The following is a 14,183-nucleotide window of genomic DNA, read 5'->3' on the forward strand; positions in this document are numbered from 1 at the left end:
CAAGAGAGGCCAGACACTGACGTCACAGCCCATAAAGCAGGAGATAACATTTCCTGCATAGGCCCACTTCCTGACTTGTTTGGTACAGCTCCCCAAAGAGTTGAAAATTGAAGGTGGATAGTACAGAGACAATGAAATACAGTGCATTTCTGCAAATTGGAGCTAGACAATCTCTGGACACATCTTCATGGAGCCGCAACTTTCTTCCGGGTCCCCAAGATAGTACATTACTGCTGAAATGATAAGTCAGCCCTTCCTTTTCTTTTCTTTTCTTTTTAAGATTTTATTTATTTTTTTATTACAAAGTCAGATATACAGAGAGAAGGAGAGAGAGAGGAAGATCTTCCATCTGATGATTCACTCCCCAAAGTGAGCGCAATGGCCAGTGCTGTGCCGATCCAGAGCCAGGAGCCAGGAGCCTGGAATTTCCTCCAGGTCTCCCACGTGGGTGCAGCGTCCCAAAGTGTTGGGCCATCCTCGACTGCTTTCCCAGGCCACAAGCAGGGAGCTGGATGGGAAGTGGAGCTGCCGGGATTAAAACTGGCGCCCATATGTGATCCTGGTGTGTTCAAGGCGAGGACTTTAGCTGCTAGGCCAGGCCGCCAGGCCCAGCCCTTTGTTTTCCTTCTTCTTTTTTTTTTTTTTTCTAGTTTCACTTATTTTTCTTTGAAAGGTAGATTTCACAGAGAGAACAAGAGACAGAGAGATCTTCCATCTGCTGGTGCACTCCCCAAGTGACCTCAATGGCCAGAGCTAGGCTGATCCAAAGCTGGAAGCCAGCAGCTTCTTCCAGGTTCCTCACACGGGCGCAGGGTCCCAAGAACGTGGGCCATCCTCCATTTTCTCAGGCATCGGCAGGGCACTGGATCAAAAGTAGAGCAGCTGGGACACGAACTGGCCTCCATATGGGATTCCTGCACCACAGACTGCAAGATGAACTTGTGTCCCGGCGCTGGCTCCTGTTTTCCTTCTTAAAAACTTTTCCATTTGGCGTTTAAGTAATTCAGTCTTCATTAGACTTTCCAGTAGTGGCAAGTGAAGAGAACATTGGACCTGGAAATTTGGTTACTGGATACTTGTGTGTGGCGACACACACTACGTTGGGCTTTTCACCATAAATTACTGTAAATTACTACAGCCTGGGTAGATTGCTTCAGAGTAAACCGCTATTTTACTCAGTAGCACAGGGTCCTCTTAAAGGAAACAGCAACCTTAGTGGCGTTAGCTAGGTGCTAGGAGCAGCAGAGGTGTGACGCGTTGCCTGGAAACCTGATGGGCGGGGACAAGCTCCTGCTCAGCGTACAGAACGCATTTCAACCAGTCACGCCCTTCTCAAAGATGGCCGGCACCACCTCGCTCACGCAACGTGTGTATTTCCTATCCGTTCCTATGAATTTGAGGTGCACCTGATGCTGGACTGCTTTGCGTGACCAAACTCAAGATATCAGCCACATCCTTTTGGAATTTAATGCATTGGTTATCTTCTTTCCTCTCGGTGAAAATGGTGCCTTCCTTTCAGTTCTTGTTGGCGGAAGCAAGTTTGCCAGGAGTCAAAATGGCTCCTCCCCGGAACAGACTTTCAAGGAAGTGAAGCTGTGACGGCGAGGCGTTGCCCGACCCCTCTTGGGGCTAGTTCCTTTGCCCTTAGTAGACATGGCGCTGGCCAGCGTGTTGGAGGCTCCGCTACCTGTGAACCAGCGCGGGTTTTTCGGACTCGGAGGTCGTACGGATCTGCTGGATCTGGGTCCAGGGAGTCCCAGAGATGGGCTGAGCCTGACCGCGCCCGGCTGGGGCGTCCCGGAGGAGCCGGGAATCGAAATGGTCCATGGAACCACCACGCTGGCCTTCAAGGTGCGACCCCAGTCGCCTGGCGGGATGCAGTCCGGAGTCCGCGCGCCCTTCTCGGCCACGCAGCCGGACAGGAGCCGGCGGTGGCCGCGAGCACAGAGCCCAGGCTGAGGCTCGGTCCTGTCGTCCCGACCCGGCGGTTTCGCTGTCTCATTGCTCGGGAAGGCCTTGGCCTTCGCCCTGGCGGGACAAGGGGACTGTTGGGAGGTGGGGTGGGGAGGGGGAGGGCGGAGGAACCCAGCAAAACGAAGTTGATTCTTAAGCTACCCGGCTTGCTGTGGGTCGGGAGTTCTTTGCTGGGCAAGTGGAGATCACAGCCACAGTGAACTTGGGGGGCCGGACTGTTGCCATAATATTCACCTGAGGTTTGGGAAACTGGGCGGCCTCAGCAGGCAGGTGTGTGGTGTGAGGAGTTGGCTGATTGCAGCTGAGGAAACGCCGTTTTGGTAGTCGGGCAGTTGGGGTTCCTACCCCTTCTCTGCAATAGCAAGTTCTAGGTCGAGGGCAGAGGGGTTGGGTCTCAGCAAACCGTTTTCCTCCACTGTATTAGCCTCAGACTGGTGAGATTCAGGTCAGAAATTGGTGTGAAGCCCACGTGACATGAGTACGCAAGGACGGTTGTTGTGAATTCCTAAAGCGCAGAGGAAGACACGCTGGGCTTGATCCGAGGAGGAATGTGGGGGTACATGGGTGTGTGCTTGTGGTCTGATGAGGCCTGTTTTGTCTTCCTCTGATCTCAACAGTTCCGCCATGGCGTCATCGTCGCGGCTGACTCCCGGGCCACAGCAGGGGCCTATATCGCCTCCCAGACAGTCAAGAAGGTGATTGAGATCAACCCGTACCTGCTGGGCACCATGGCCGGCGGCGCGGCAGACTGCAGCTTCTGGGAGCGGCTGCTGGCTCGGCAGTGTCGCATCTACGAGCTTCGGAATAAGGAGCGCATCTCGGTGGCGGCTGCCTCCAAGCTGCTGGCCAACATGGTGTACCAGTACAAGGGCATGGGGCTCTCCATGGGCACCATGATCTGCGGCTGGGATAAGAGGGGTCCGGGTGAGTGGAGCCTTGGGCTGAGACTGCGGAGGAGAAGGGTTTAGGGGATGAATAGCTGGATGGAAGGCCCGGTGTGGGTGCTGAGGGTACGCTGCAGGTGACTTGGGTTTGGTGTTCCAAGTAGATACTGTAGTATAGGGCACAGGATTACAGTTAGACACTCGTCCCTGTGTGACCTCTAGTAGCTTGGTGATTTTCTCAGCCTCTGCTTTTTCACCTGCTAGATTGGTTAAATGGTGATAAACAGTAACCAGTGCCATATTTGGTAGGTGACTTTTGAAGATTTATTGGAAAGGCAGATTTATAGAGAGAAAGATCTTCCATCTGCTGGTACACTTTCCAAATGGCCTCAATGGCCAGAACTGAGCCAATCCAAGGCCAGGAGCAAGGAGCTTTCTTCCAGGTCTCTCACGGGGTGCAGGGTCCCAATGCTCTGGGACATCCTCCACTGCTTTCCCAGGCCATAAGCAGTACAGCTTAATGGAAGTAGAGCAGCCAGGACACGAACTGGTGCCTGTATAGAATCCCGGCACTTGTGAGAAGAGGATTGGCCCAATGAGCCATCATACCAAGCCCATGGCTCTTTCTTGTCCCAGCTGTTGTGAGAGTTCCAGCTGGTGACTTAACCCGAGCACCTGTCTCTTGCCTCCAGCTTGGTTGTAGTTGTCCTCTTAGTGAACCTGGAGGACAGCTAGTGATTTTCTGTGTAATTCTGCCTGCCTGCTTGAAAATCATTGTTCTTTCTTCCTGTCGTCTTCACTTGGTTTGTGTACCTGCTTACTAAATGCCCAGTGAGCCTTAGCTGTGGGAGACCTCCCACTTGTCACGTGCTTTGGAATGAGACTAGACGGGTATAGAAGGCCCGTTTCCTGCCCAGTGGGCTTTGGGTGAGGAGTTCAGAAAGTAGGCATGAAAGGGAAACTTGGTTAGTGGAAGTCATAACACTTAAACATTTTTCATTCTTTTGATTGATTTTTTAATTTTTTATTTCATTTGAAAAGCAGAGAGACAGCGCTCTTCCATGTGCAGGTTCATTCCCCAGGTGCCCATAAGGTTTTCTGGTTGGCAGGCAAAGATGCAAGCCCTGGAGCTGTCTGTCACCTGTCACCTCCCAGGACATGTATTAGCGGAAAGCTGGACTGGCAGTGGGGCCGGGGCTTGGTCTCACTGGAATGTAGGATACAGGCTTCTCGAGGCGACTGAATTACTGTGCCAAGCACCCATACCCAGGAACTCAAAGCACTTTAGCCTTAAAAGGTATAAAAGAAACTTCAGGGACCAGTGTTGTGGTAAAGCCATTGCCTGTGATGCTGGCATCCCGTGCGGCCATGGTTCACGTGCCAGCTGCCCTACTTGAGGTCCAGCTCCCTGCTGATGCCCTGGGAAAGCAGCGGGAGACCTGGAAGAAGTTACTGGCTCCTGGCTTCAACCTGGCCCTGCTCTAACTGTTGTAGCCATCTGGGGAGTCAGCCAGAGAATGAAGGACCTCTCTTTCTCCTCTAACTGGTATTCAAATAAACAAGTCTTAAACAAACCACACAAAAGATTCCATACAATTTGCATGGCACAGTGAAGCATTTGGGTAATATTACTTTGGACTTTCCTCTGTTCAGTTTGATCTAGATGATGGAAACAGTGTACGAACATAGCAGCACTTCCCCCTTTCCTGAGCCACAGTGCCCAGGACACTGGACTTCTTTGTTTGGAAGGGATCAGGTTGAGGGGCGGCCTCCAGTCCGTTTCTGTCCCAGCTCAGTTTGCAAAAGGCACTAACATGTAATTCTTCTCTATTTTAAGCTTTCCATTTAGTTTGCTTCCAATGATTAAGTCATTTGGAAAAAGAAAATAGGGTTTGGCTAGCAGGGAAAATCAAAGAAGGCAGAACATTGTCTGAATTCAGCTGCTTCTAGGCCACCTGCCTGACAGAGCACCCATTCAGTGCAGGTTGTCTGTTTGCCTTAAGAAGCAAGCTTTAGGGCCCGGCACAATAGCGTAGTAGTTAAAGGCCTCGCCTTGCACGTGCTGGGATCCCATTTGGTCACCAGTTCTAATTCTGGCAGCCCTGATTCCATCCAGCTCCCTGCTTGTGGCCTGGGAAAGCAGTGGAGGACAGCGCAAAGCCTTGGGGGCCTGTACCTGTGTGGGAGACCTGGAAGAGCTCCTCGCTCCTGGCTTCAGATTGGCTCACCTCCAGTAGTTGCGGTCACTTGGGGAGTGAATCATCGGACGGAAGATCTTCCTCTCTGTCTCTCCTCCTGTCTGCATATCCGCCTTTCCGATAAAAATAAATATTAAAAAAAAAAAGGCAAGCTTTAAGGGTCCTGGTGCAATAACCTAGTGGCTAAATCCTCATCTTCCTTATGCCAGGATCCCATATGGGTGCCAGTTCCCCAGATGGGTACCGGTTTGTGTCCTGGCTGCTCCACTTCCCATGCAACTCCCAGCTTCTGGCCTGGAAAAGCAGTCGAGGACAACCCAAATCCTTTGGACCTTGCACCCACGTGGGAGACCCCAAGAAGCTCCTAGCTCTTGGCTTCAGATCTGCTCAACTCCAACTGTTGCAGCCAGTTGGGGAGTGAACCAGCAAATGGAAGATCTTTTTCGCTGCCTCTTCTCTCTATAAATCTGACTTTCCAATTTTAAAAAGAATTTTAAAAAGCAAACTTTTAAGTCTCAGATTACCTCATCCCAGGCTGAAGAAGATGAATAAGCTTTTTTTTATATATATATTTCAAAGCTTACAAAGAGAAGAAGGGAAGAGCTCTTTCATCCACTGGTTCACTCTCCAGAGGTCCTCAGTGGTTAGGGCTGGGAGGAGTAGCTAGGATTCCAACCAGAACGCTGATAGGGGGCTTGGTGTCCTGAGCTCACCTTTCCCCAGTGCCCCACAACACTGGTTTCTGAAGAAGCAGCAGGTGGCTGAAGGAGTTAGGAAGAAATTCCTTTTGCTAGAGGAGGGCTCCTTAGATAGGTCGTTATCTTGGATGTAAAAATGAGAAGGGGCCGGTGTGGTGGCTTCCAAGTTAGTCGTCTGCCTGTGGCACCAGCATCGCATGTGGACACCAGTTCATGTCCCTGTGGCTCCACTTTCTATCTAAGTCCCTGTTAATGGCCTGAGAAAGCAGAGGATGGCTCAGGTCCTTGGTCCCTTGCATCCATGTGGTGATCCCAAAGAAACCCCTGGCTTCAGACTGGCCCAGCTCTGGCCGTTGTGGCCAGAAGTCTTCCTTAGTTGATTTTATTATTATTGAACAGTCAGATAGATATACAGAGAGGAGGAGAGACAGAGAGGAATATCTTCCTTCCGGTGATTCACTCCCCAAGTGACTGCAATAGCCAGAGCTGATCCAGTCCAGAGCCAGGGGCTTCTTCCAGGTCTCCCACACGGATGCAGGGTCCCAAGGCTTTGGGCCGTCCTTGACTACTTTCCCAGACCACAAGCAGGGAGCCGAATAGGATCCTGGTGTGTGCAAGGCAAGGACTTTACCTACTAGGCTACCATGCCGGGCCCCCTTAGATGATTTTAATGCAGTGAGAGTTGAGGAGTTGAGATGCTACTGGCAAAATTTTAAGACAGGACAAATTGTGTTGGGTGTTGCAAAGACAGGAGTTGGCATGTGATGCAGACATACTAAAGATGTCTGAGATAGAAAGTTTGGATCTGAACCTGCAACAAATTCATCAGTTGGTAGGTTCTAGCAGGCAGTGGGGAAGAAAGAGATCTGTGTGCTGGTTCGTGCCCTCAGTGGCTGGGCGTGGGCCAGGCTGAAGCCAGGGGCCGACCACTCTCCAGATCTCCCACGTGAGTGGCAGGGATCCAAGAGCTTGGGAAGGCATCCGTTGCTTTCCAGGCACATTTACAGGAAACTGGATCGGAAATAGAGAAGCTGGAACTCAAACCTGTCCTCACAGGGGATGTTGACAGCTTAACCCACTGAGCCACACTATTGCCCCTGGGATTCATGCTTTTTATTAAACTCTTTGTCTAAATATTCGTCTGTGTCAGCAGTCAGTTTAAAGGCCAAGTAGTAAACATTTTAGGCTTGCAGACCATATGGTCTTGTCTTACTACCTGACTTTGCTGGTGTAACACTCTGCTGGTGTAGCAGAGACAGTATTACTCTAAACAAATATGTATAGCTATATTGTAATGAAACCTTATTAGAAAAAAAAAATAGTTGACCTGGCCAGCTCCCGGTCTGTACCAGCAAAAGAAATACAAGACGAGGCACAGAAGTAAGTTTAAATGTCAAAAGTACTTACATTTCAAATATTTAAGAAGAAATCAATTTTTTATCTTGTTTTTTTTTTCTTTAAAATTTTTAATTTTAATTATGTATTTTATACAGCCCAATATATTTGAAATAGCTCAGCAAATAGTGCAAAGCATGCAGTTTTGACTCTATATGTGGCCACTGGCTATTGTACTGGACAGTAAGTCTTCAGAATTGAGGACTGTGGCCTTCTGTCTGCTGTGTGGGATGTATGGCTTGGCCCCCACATAGTCTAACACGTGGAGGGTTGGAATTACTTTTGAACATTACCTTCCTCAGTGCCTGAAATCCTGTATGTGAAACTAAAGCCATTGGGTTATAGTTTCCTTTTTTAATAATTTATGTATTTGCATGTCACAGAAGAGATCTTCCATCCACTTGTTTGCTCCCCAGATAGCCACAATGGCCAGGGCTGAGCAAAGCCAAAGCCAGGAGTCAGGAGCTTCTTCCAGCTCTCCTGGCTGGGTGGCAGGGACCAAAGCATTTGGGCCATCTTCCACAGCCTTCCTAGGCCCTTAGCAGGGAGCTAGATCAGAAGTGGAGCAGCTTGGACACAGGCTGGTGCCTTACCCACTATACTACAACACCAGCCCCTAGAGTTGCTTTGTGAGTGTGATATGAGGACAGACAGAGAAGCTGAGATAAGATGGGATGACATGTTGTAGAATACCGGGGGGTATGGGGTGTGTGTGTAAGATTTATTTATTAGAGGGTCTGGCGTCGTGGCCTAGCAGCTGAAGTTCTCACCTTGAACACCCGGGATCCCATATTGGCTATCGGTTCTAATCCCAGCAGCCCCGCTTTCCATCCAGCTCCCTGCGTGTACCTGGGAAAGCAGTCGAAGATGGCCCAATGCTTTGGGACTCTGTACCCGCATGGGAGACCTGGAAGAGGATCTGGACTCCTGGCTTCGGATTGGCTCAGCACCAGCTGTTGCAGTCACTTGAGGAATGAATCATTGGACAGAAGATATTTCTCTCTGTCTCTCCTTCTCTCTGTATATATCTGACTTTGCAATTAAAATAAATAAATAAATAAATCTTTTATTAGCACCACAGAGAGAAGGAGAGACAGAAAGATACTGCAACCCATGGCTCACTCCCCAAGTGGCTGCAGTGGCTGGAGCTGAGCTTATCCAAAGCCAGGAGCCAGGAGCTTCCTTTGGGTCTCCCATGCAAGTGTAGAATCCCAAGGCCTGGGGCCATCCTCTACTGCCTTCACAGTCCGCAGTCAGGTTGCTGGATGGGAAGTAGAGCAGCTGGACACGAACTGGTGCTCATATAGGATCCTGGTGCATGCAAGGTGCAGACTTGTGCAGCCTTTAGCCACTGGGCTACCATTGCAGGCCTGTTTTTATGTTTTTTCAAGTTTTATTTTTATTTGAAAGGCAGGTTAAGAGAGGAAAAGATCCTCCATTTAGTATACACTCCCCATATGGCCACAAAAGATAGAGGATTCCCCTGTTGAGCTGTGGCGCCAACCCCAGAATCCCAGCTCTTGATCTCACAATTGACTCCTCACCTGCGGTTTAGTGGCTGGAGTGGGGAAGAAGAGGTGGTTCTTTAAGTGAATTTGTGGAAGTTCTGTTTTCTCTTATTCATGTTGGTTTGCCCTGACTTCCAAGGTGCTAAAGAATGCCTGCCTTGGAAGGAAGGAAAAATGAAAGGACGGTGCTTTGTTTCCTTGCTAGCTTCCTCTCTCTCCCCAGGCCTCTACTATGTGGACAGCGAAGGGAACCGCATCTCGGGAGCCACCTTCTCCGTGGGCTCTGGCTCTGTGTACGCCTACGGTGTCATGGATCGGGGCTATTCTTACAACCTAGAAGTGGAGGAGGCCTACGACCTAGCCCGCCGGGCCATCTACCAAGCTACCTACCGAGATGCCTACTCAGGGGGCGCTGTCAACCTCTACCACGTGCGGGAGGACGGCTGGATCCGGGTGTCCAGCGACAATGTTGCTGACCTGCACGACAAGTACAGTGGTTCCACCCCCTGAACGAGGGGTGCAATTGGCTACTTGCTCTTCTTGGGGTGACTCTCACTGATAATATGGATATAGCACCCTTTCCTATAGTGAAAGGGCCCACAGTTGTTTCATTGCTTTGTGAAAGTTCCGGAACATTGACCTCTGTATGTTACTAATTGTTAATAAGCTGCTGCAGAGTGTGACTGTTTGTTTTCCTTTCTTGGATGTCAGCATTACACTACCCACCTACTGGACCTCAGCCAATCTTGTGTCTTTTGTCCACACAGTACCTCCTCCAAGCACTTCACAGTGAAATCAGCCAGGACAGTGGGAGGAAAGTAACTATAATTACAGGAAACAGTGGTGTGAAGACATTGCCTAGTGAATATATTAACGTCGCCACTCATGAGCCTAATAACAAAGGAGAAAGAGGGGAAGGAGGGAAACTTGTAATTCTCTTTACAAGGAGATGGAAAGAGGGAGGGTCTGCCAGGGCGGGGTTGAGGTGGGGGAGATGTGATGTCACAGCAGAAGGGTGAGGGGGACAGGCGTTTGCATCAGCAGCGGAAGAGAACAGGAAGGCTAGGCCCCTGAGAAAAAGAAGGGTATGTGAAGCAGTACTGACCACACAAGTGGCCATCCTGGCCCCGGTGGCTTCAGAGCCAGCGATGGAGGCTTACAGCCTTGTGGCAGGAAGCCACACAAACCGCTGGGATGTGTGGGTGGGGAATAGGCCTCTCTGCAAAGAGAGATGGCTGATTTATCATTCTCTGCATCGAGGGGTTCCCAAGCTATGGTGGCAGCAGATGGCAAGGCCTTCTGTTAAGCAAAAGACGGGAGGAGGGAGAAGCCAGGGGTGGGGACTTTGAAAAGCGCAAGAGGAAGACATAGTCACCTGGCCCCTAGGGAGGGTCAAGTTCGGCCACTCGGAGGTTAGGAAGGGCGGCTCACAGAAGTGGGGGCAGAGGCCTCGGCCCTGGGCTGCAGCTACCAGCCCTGCCCCCTCCACCGCTTCTGCCTAGTGCAGTTTGTGTATTGATTGATGAAGGCTGTCGGCCAAGAACTGATCGAGGCTTGTTAATTGCATTTGTCAAATGTGGGGAAATTGGGAATTAGTGAGATTGGAGAAAGGAGTTTGGAAAACAAATGACTGGTTCTTGCAGAGATCCGATTTTGCTGCAAAAGTATCCCGGGAGCCGCCAGCTGCACCTGTGCCTGCACCACTGCCGAAGCTGGTGGGGCGGTGCTGTGTGTCCCCTGGGTCCTGTGTACACTGTGTGCCAAGGGCCAGCAGGGAAAGGTGCCATCATCGTCCTCTCAGGACCCCACTGTGTGTGGATCTCTTCAGAAACTAGGACTTTTTAAAATGCGAATTCTGAGGGAAAATCCTAACAGCTGAAAAAGAGTGGAAATCAAGTTGAAAAATATAACAGTGGAGGGGATATGAGTCTTTGTTTCCACTCCACACACACACACACACACACACTTCCCTGGCACCTCTTGCAACCCCTCAGAACACAATTTGAAAGCCACTGCCTTGGGAAATAGCCTTGAGGGTAGAGTTGAGAATTGGAATTTCCTTGCACGACTTGAGAGCGAGCCAGACTCCCTGGCCTCATTCCATCAACAGGAAGCACCGTCTGGAGAGGAGAGATGATCGGGCAACTTACAGCCCCTTGCCCCGTTTCTGTTTCTCACTTTGCCCTGGCACAGGGGTCTGACTGTCCAACCCAAACACCTCGCCCACACCAGCACCCGTGGGCTCTTGGCATCCAGCTCCCAGCCCTGTGTGCTGCTGTGGTTCTAGCTTCTGTCCTTCTGTCTTTCTGAGACTGGACAGGGGACTTCACTGAATGCAATCAGTGGTCAGTTTGTGGCAGGTGTTTTGTGAAAGTAAGGGACCTCAGCCAGGCTGGCAGTACCCACTCTGGGCAGGGAGGTGAGTAGCTGGGGGCACCAGTGCTGTGCAGGGATAACGAGTGTCACCTCACACTTCAGGGATGCTATGGAGTGGAATGTGCCAGGTCAGGGACTCCCTTCAGATTCATCTCCCAGAACAGTCCTTTGGACAAAGGATGATGGAAAAAAACCTGCCTTAAATAGCTGGAAGATTTATTTCTCCCAGCAGTTCCCAGGCATGCAAAGGACAGGACTCTCTCAGTGATGATGTCTGACAAGTTCTCTGGGCAGAGAGCTTGGGAACACCAAAATCCTACTCCTCCAGGTAGGTGACAGGCCCGATCAGTCAGAAGCGAGGCCCCTGGAGGCCCCGTGCTTTGTCTCAGTATTAGGGACCACTGTGGGGCAGGAGGCAGGCCAGCCAGGGCTGTGGGAGGGGAAACTGTGCTGTCCGATGCACAGAATGTTCAGGAAGAAACTTGGGGAGGTGAGGGAGGAAAGGGGTGGAAGGAGGGCAGATGCAGTGAAAGCAAATGAGAGACGGAAGCCTAATAGTGACCGAATGTTTCCTCTTCAGTTTGCAAAGACCAGAAGGTCAATGTCTTCTGATGGCATCTGTCAGCCAGCAAATGAGAGAACCGACAAAGCCATTTGGGCAATGGCAGTTCACATCCTTTGAGGGGAAATAAAACAACTGATTTCTTCTAGCCCATGGATTCAATGTGGCCTGTTAGGCAAAGGAAGTGAGGGGTGACAAGGGAGTGAGGGGAAAGCCAGGAGGGGGGTGGGGAGCGGATTCCCTGGGTAGCACTTCCTTCTGTTGGAGTCACGAGGGAGGGGTCAGTAGAGAATGCAGGGGATCGGCCTGTGTCACCAATTGCCTTTAGCTCTCTGTTTTGTTGAGAGATTCCAGTTCAGACAACCAGGGGCTTTGAACCTGACCCGCAGCCCTGATCTCCGGGTTCCGCTAAGCACTTTACCATTTCCAATCTATGCGTATGGCAGTCCTGCATCTCCACCACTTTGTGCTTGCTGCTTGTTTGTTTGTATAAATTCTGGTTTCCCCTCAGGAAGCCAGAATCATATTGGGAAGGCATTAATTAGAGCAGGCAGGCAAGAGGAGGGAGCAAAAACTGCCCTGACTCAGCAGCTGCTGCCGCCTCCTGCCTGGCCCCGGCCACCCCTTCCTCCTCCTCCCTCCATCCCCCCTCCACCCCCAGTCAGCCAACTGTCCCCATCCTGCAGTGTCCCCATCCTGCAGGGCTCCCCAGGTCTGGCCTGGGAGCCGGGTTCTGCCTTGCAGGGGTTCTGCCCCATGAAGCGCTTCAAGAGAAAACCCGTTTTTTAAATGTCCCTATCAGAGTTGTTAGTGGGTCAGGCAGAAGAAATTGTACACACGTCAGCGTCTTGGGTTTATTTAACTCAACTCCTTTTCTCCCGGAAGGTTTTGCCTTTGCATTAGAAGCCAAGCCTAACTTGGTGCTTAACCCCTTAGAGTTCAGGGCAAGCTGTCCTCTGCCAGGAGCCTCTGACCTAGTTGATCTGCTCGTCTCTCCCCCCGACATCCCCACTGCCTCCCTTCTCTTGAGGCTGTTCTCCTTCCAGGTTTCACAATTTTCTCTCTGTTCTCTCACTTCATAAAAATACCTTTCTCTCTTTTTCCTTTTCTCCACAGAATCTAAATAAAAGCCAATCCATCAATAAATCCAGTGCTGCAGTGGGATTTTCCTTTACCAGAAAAGGTTATCGCTAGCTGCAGGGGACCCAAAACAGCTTGAGTAGCAGAGAACACAGACTGAATGGAAGAGAGAAAGAGACGACGAAGGAGGGACAGTGGCAGAAAGGCAACTCCCAGACAGCAAGTGCCAGACCAGGCACTGTGCGGGAGAGGTGGAAGATGGATGGAGACGCTTATGGGTCGAGCTGGGCTGGGAATGAGGAGGAGCGGGGGAGTGGGCACAGGGGTGACGCACAGGGCCAGCCGAGAAGCAGGGAGGATGCGGCTGGAAGTTAATGCGCAGTGAAACATGTGCCCCTGGAGACAGATGACTCCTCCAGCCATACATAATGAACACGTGCCTCTCCCCGTGCTGCCCCCGTGCTGTCACAGTCACTTACATCCTGCCAGGATCGCTCCATGTCTGCACCACTTAGGCAAGGTTGACCAGAAGGTCTTGCCGCTTCCCAACCTGTTTAGTCAAAGAAAAGTAGTAGAAGCCTTCCTCCTGAAAGCGAGAAGGTTAAACGAGGCCAGACCACAGCTTCTGACCCCGGGAACACTAGTTTCAGGCTCACGAAAAAGCCATCTCTCCCCTCACCTCCACTCTCCCCAGCCACACACGTTACAGTCTGTCCCTTTTCATCGTACAAACCTGCGTGTCAGGATGAAGGCTGTTCAAAAAGGGAGGGGAGCCATGAACTCCCAGGAAGACAGAAGATGAAAAAGGATATACGGGGGCAAGTGCTGCAGCACCGGATCCCATGTGAGTGGAGGTTTGTCCCAGGTGCTCCACTTTCCATCCAGCTCTCCCTGTCAATATTCTGTCTGGGAAAGCAGTGGAGGATGGCTCAAGTGCTTGGGTTCCTGCACACGGGAGGGAGACCCAAAAGAAGCTCCTGGCTCCTGGTGTTGGACCAGCCCAGCTCTGGTGGCTGTAGTCATTTGGAAACGGAACCAGCAGATGCAAGATCTCTCTCTCATGCAATTCTATCTTGCAAATAAAATAAATGAATACAAAAAATATATATATACTCTGAGGTCCAAATATGACTGGGTCAAAGAGACGTTTTTGTAACTATTCCAGCTTTTTTTCACAGCCTTGCCTCATTCTGCCAACCTCTCAAGGTGTCTGTGAGCCCTGCTTCCTCATACATAGCAAGTTTCCCACACGCCATAGATCTGACCACAGCTTATTTCATATCTGATTATAGGAAGTCTCAGAGCACCCCATTATGTGGAAGGGTCATCATCATGTTTCCCTTTACTCCTTTTTTTTTTTAAATAAAGATTTATTTATTTTTATTGAAAAGGCAGATATTCAGAGAGAAGGAGAGACAGAGAGAAAGATATTCCATCCACTAATTTATTCCCCAAGTAACCGCAATGGCCGGTGCTGCGCCGATCCGAAGCCAGGAGCTTCTTCTGAA

At 50.6% G+C, this 14,183-nt stretch overlaps 1 protein-coding gene across 2 annotated transcripts; it reads left to right on the forward strand.

The window, feature by feature from the left end:
* Positions 1-1,628: 1,628 nt before the first annotated feature.
* On the forward strand, positions 1,629-9,391 carry PSMB5 (proteasome 20S subunit beta 5). 2 transcript variants are annotated; one of them, XM_040969510.1, is made up of 3 exons: positions 1,629-1,851; positions 2,592-2,898; positions 8,881-9,391. In XM_040969510.1, the coding sequence occupies exons 1-3, from the start codon at positions 1,654-1,656 to the stop codon at positions 9,165-9,167; spliced, it is 792 nt and encodes a 263-aa protein (XP_040825444.1). In that variant the 5' UTR covers positions 1,629-1,653; the 3' UTR covers positions 9,168-9,391. The 2 variants fall into 2 exon arrangements, with proteins under 2 accessions (XP_040825444.1, XP_040825445.1); XM_040969511.1 differs by having other exon boundaries at positions 2,592-2,893; positions 8,876-9,391.
* The last annotated feature ends 4,792 nt before the right edge of the window (positions 9,392-14,183 follow it).

This window comes from Ochotona curzoniae, unplaced genomic scaffold, assembly GCF_017591425.1.
Source record: "Ochotona curzoniae isolate NIBS_2020 unplaced genomic scaffold, NIBS_Ocur_1.0 scaffold_4701, whole genome shotgun sequence".
In the NCBI taxonomy this organism is placed as follows: Eukaryota; Metazoa; Chordata; class Mammalia; order Lagomorpha; family Ochotonidae; genus Ochotona; species Ochotona curzoniae.